Genomic DNA, 4,230 nt, shown 5'->3' on the forward strand with positions numbered 1-4,230 from the left:
TTATTATTATTATTATTATTATTATTATTATGTGCAGAGGAGAATTTGCTGTTTGCCCGGGGGAGGAGTGAGTAGTGAACTGTAGTAGATTTTGCCCCAGGGCCCCCAGTGTGGTATTCTGTCCATGTGTATGCAGTGCCAGTGTGATAGGCCAGCAGGAATAACAGAGATGCCACTGTGATGATGACTAAATCAGTGTGGCAGAGCCCTAATGTCCCTGAGCTTTTTCCAGGCAACCAAGTACATGTTTATGGTGAAGTAATACAGCAAAGTATGGTGAAGCTACAGGATTAGATGTGTTGTGTGCACTTTTCAATACAGCAACCAAGACGCCTTTCAGCAGATTTATTCCAAGAAAGAAAAGAAAATCTCAAAATGTCATCCATTTGTCCTTGTTCATTACATCTGAAGAAGAACAAGACCACCAGCACTCATAACTCAACAAAACAAATAACAGATGACCGGATTTAGTCCTCAGTATAAGCATCATGTATACATTTCTGATTAATTTGGGTTGTTATTTGTGATGGAATATCATATGTATAACCTAAATACACATCTGGTTTTCTTTTATCTCCTCTGTCTAAACTTGGGGTTGTTCAAAAATGGTATGAAAAAAAGAGAACAGGATGCAACCACTTTAAATACATTGAAATGCTTCTCATTGTTTTAATGACAGACAATCAAGTAACATTTTCTTTTAAAACTTGATATTTACAGCAATTCTATTTTTGCCACTTTTAACAATTATGTCACAGGTGATCATTACAATGACATTACATCACAGGTTAGAGTCCCGCTGTTCTGTGATAATGGGAAATAGATTGGGTTCATACTTCCTGAATGAGCCACAATATCAGACCTGGTCATGACGTAGCAGAAAAGTTTTATATGAACACAGCCCTCAGCTTCCGTCCAACGTTAGAGAACAAAAATAATTGAAGTTATGTTTGTTTTGCCACTTTGCAGCTTGACCAAGAAGTAGACAATGTTTGCTTGGCACATTTAGCCCTGACAAACAAAACCTAAAGGGACAGATACACACACAGTAAAGAAAACTGGCTTAGATCTGGACTCCCAAGCATTTTAGGATTAAAATGATCACAGGCATTTGAATTGTTACCAATGGAAACATCATGAACTAACAATTAAATGCCTTTGGAAATTCAGACTTAATAATAATTTAACAAGAGGCATAGGTATTTACATAGGAATCAATGCAAGGTCACAGAGGCAGACACTTCATATTGCACATGAAAAAGGCAGGTACATATGAAACAGTGGTTGAAAAATAATGAAAAGTGGGGAAACCACGTGTGAGAAAAAGAGCTCAGAAAGTCTACAAACACAGCTGTATGTCCTTTGAGAAATTTACCATAAAAAATATTCAGTCTATGAAGCAGACCAAGGCAGATCAAACGATTCCATCCAATCACGTTGATGCATACCCCACTGTAGATATAACACATACATCAAACCACTTTGCTTAACAATTTACCTTCCTCCCTAATGCAGTCATTAGACCCTTTAAAGAAAAATCTATTTAAATCCTATGATGGATTTTTGCTTTCATCTACCTTCATTAGCATTGTTGACTGAAGAAACTCCAATATCACTTTAGGTTTACTCATTATCACTATCAACACCATCTCTGTAAAGACTGGTAATACTAAGCATTCCCCTATTAACTACCTCCAGTTTCTCTCTCTCTCTCTCTCTCTCTCTCTCTATCATCTATACACCCTCTCATCCATCCACCCATTTGCACACTCACTAACAACCCTTCACACACAGCCTACATAAAAGTGTCCATTATAGAAGTTTCTCTTTGTGTAACTATTCTGTGGTTACCTACCCTAACTCAGCAGCATTTCTTATTTTAAAACATTGGAAGGTAAACCCGAATATGGCATACTGTAACCCCATGGTCCCCAATTGTTTTCTTTTTTCTCAGACGCACAATCTGAGAATCCTATCTCTTTTTTTTTTAATTTCCGTTGGGGTTTAGCAGTAGTGAGCACTTGATGCTTTCAGGACAGAGACATTTCTATGGTGGCTACATCTCTAGTTCATCCTTAAAAACGTTTTGTTGGGTGCATTGAGAACTGAACAAAATGCTGTTGTGTCTGCCTTATATCCACTGGTGGTTGTAACAAAAAAATAGAAAGAAGTGAACATGACATCTGAGGTCTTCACACAGGCATTACACAAATCATCTTTTGAGCATTGTGATTCATCATTCATTCACCACATTTATACTCAAACTATGTCTATAACAAATATACAACATAGATACTAAACAGACTCTTTATTTCAATTTTCATATATTAAAAGCTCTAAGAAAGGCAGCAAAGATGCGCAATAAGGCAGATCCATATGACACACTCAATGACACACTCCATATAACACGCTCTAATCTGGCACATTTACACTAAAAGATGAGATGGTTCTTTTAAAGGGGTTCGGTTGCTCTCTATCTAAAATGGTTTATGAGGAAATCAGTAAACTAAAACGTAAAATGAAGTGAAAAAGATGCAAGGGAGTGGAAAGGATGTCAGAGACAAATAAACTGAGGGTGTGTTTTTAGATCATGAGCGACTCTTGTTTGAGGTGTAAATGCATACTTGATGTATTGACATGGAGTTCATATGCACAGGGCGTTTTAATGTTTTATGCATGAAGTGGGTTGTTATGGCCAGGGATCTGTGACTCATTGATCAGTGATTGTCAATTTGTCTCTTAAACCTCCCCAAAAATGAGTAAAAGTGAATCATGAAGGTTATAATGCTGTGTTAGTAAATTAACTAAATCTCCCTTGTACAACTTCATGGTGATGAATTAATCATATATACTGTATTTTATAGAGCTGAATACAAAAATCTGTTCTGATGGGTATAAAAAATGGACTGTATTAATTTCTTAGCCATGGAGAAATCAACACTGACGAAAATAATACATGAGGTGTCCATACGGCATGCATTCATAAGCATCAGGTGAAGACTATGGCAGCTGCTTGTGTGTGATCAAAGCCGAGCCATTGAAATCAATTTAAGCTATTCTGAAACATTTTACAGAAAGTATAGCACTTTGTCTCACTGTTACATGTTGAAGTAGTCTTTTTCCACAAGAATTGTTTTTTTCTCTGTTGAGCGTCTAAACAGTATCCACATGTACGTATGTGTGTGTATGTGTGTTTTTACAATCAGGATCAGTACTGTATTAACGAACTTGTGAATTGTGGTTAAAAACCTGTTTTTCCAGTGTAGCTGCTGAAAAAGATAAAAGTCACCCCCTTCTGTTTTCCTGAACTGGAGACACAAGCAACATGTGGCATCTAATCACTGAACCGGCTCAGATTGATCCGCATGTTTCAAATCACTTGTCTGATTCAATTAGATTGAAACTTTGTCCTGTCCATTCTGCATGGCCTGCTAAGCATCACAGCAGAGAGATGCCTGCCTCTTAGGTCGCCAAAAAGGTATCTTCAGCCTCTTATTGGACCACTGAAAACTTTAAGAAATGCCAGCAGCCTGCTGTTGTCACTGACCCCTTCCTCCTTCTGCATCGTCAAGGCAACCATTGAGGCAGTGGTCGTCGCTCCCAAATGCCCCCTGGGACTGCAGAAGCTCATATTCCTGGTCCAGGAAGTCTAAGCTGTTGTTGCTAGGCAACCCACGGATGGTGAACTTGTGGGACACTTTGGTCCACTGCTCCCGATTTGCTGCCACTCTCTCGTACAGCTCAGTGGCCTCAGGAAGCAGTTCGGATAAGAGCCTAAAAGGACAGAGGGCAGTGGTGGCATGTGAAAGTTAGTGATAGATACTTTGTAAAATTAGTACCAAAACATTGAGCCGAAAAACGCTAAAAGGGAGTCTAAGGGTTCTTATCTGTGGGTTTGTCAGTGCAAACAACAACTTTCCACATTAGGGATTTGATCCTTTGTTAATATAACAAATATTGATAAGAGCAGCTTTAATTATTACAAACTACCCAAATGTAATTTAAAGTTCTGACCCTAAGACAATGTGATATATAAATAAAGGGGTCAGGGTTGGGAGGACGTGATGTTTTAGCTTTTTATACGCACTTGTAAATGGGCATTGCAATATGTTCCATGAAGCTTATTTGTAGTTCTGGGATGTACGCTTTCTCTCTGTCCATCATCTCACTGGGCCTGTTTCCCATGGCTTTTTCCTGCACAAACACACACACACACACACACACACGCAC

At 38.5% G+C, this 4,230-nt stretch overlaps 1 protein-coding gene across 2 annotated transcripts in view; it reads right to left on the reverse strand.

Annotated features, from left to right (window-relative positions):
- Window positions 1–645: 645 nt before the first annotated feature.
- The window catches only part of pde2a (phosphodiesterase 2A), a 160,393-nt gene continuing 156,808 nt past the window's right edge, over window positions 646–4,230 (reverse strand). For both annotated transcript variants that reach the window (XM_032510042.1, XM_032510043.1), the window contains exons 30-31: window positions 4,088–4,194; window positions 646–3,774 (exon numbers count right to left, since the gene is read on the reverse strand). In XM_032510042.1, the coding sequence (XP_032365933.1) occupies window positions 3,540–3,774; window positions 4,088–4,194 (342 nt within the window). In that variant the 3' untranslated portion in view covers window positions 646–3,539. The remainder of the gene's footprint in view (window positions 3,775–4,087; window positions 4,195–4,230) is intronic.

Source organism: Etheostoma spectabile, chromosome 3 (genome assembly GCF_008692095.1).
Source record: "Etheostoma spectabile isolate EspeVRDwgs_2016 chromosome 3, UIUC_Espe_1.0, whole genome shotgun sequence".
Classification (NCBI taxonomy): Eukaryota; Metazoa; Chordata; class Actinopteri; order Perciformes; family Percidae; genus Etheostoma; species Etheostoma spectabile.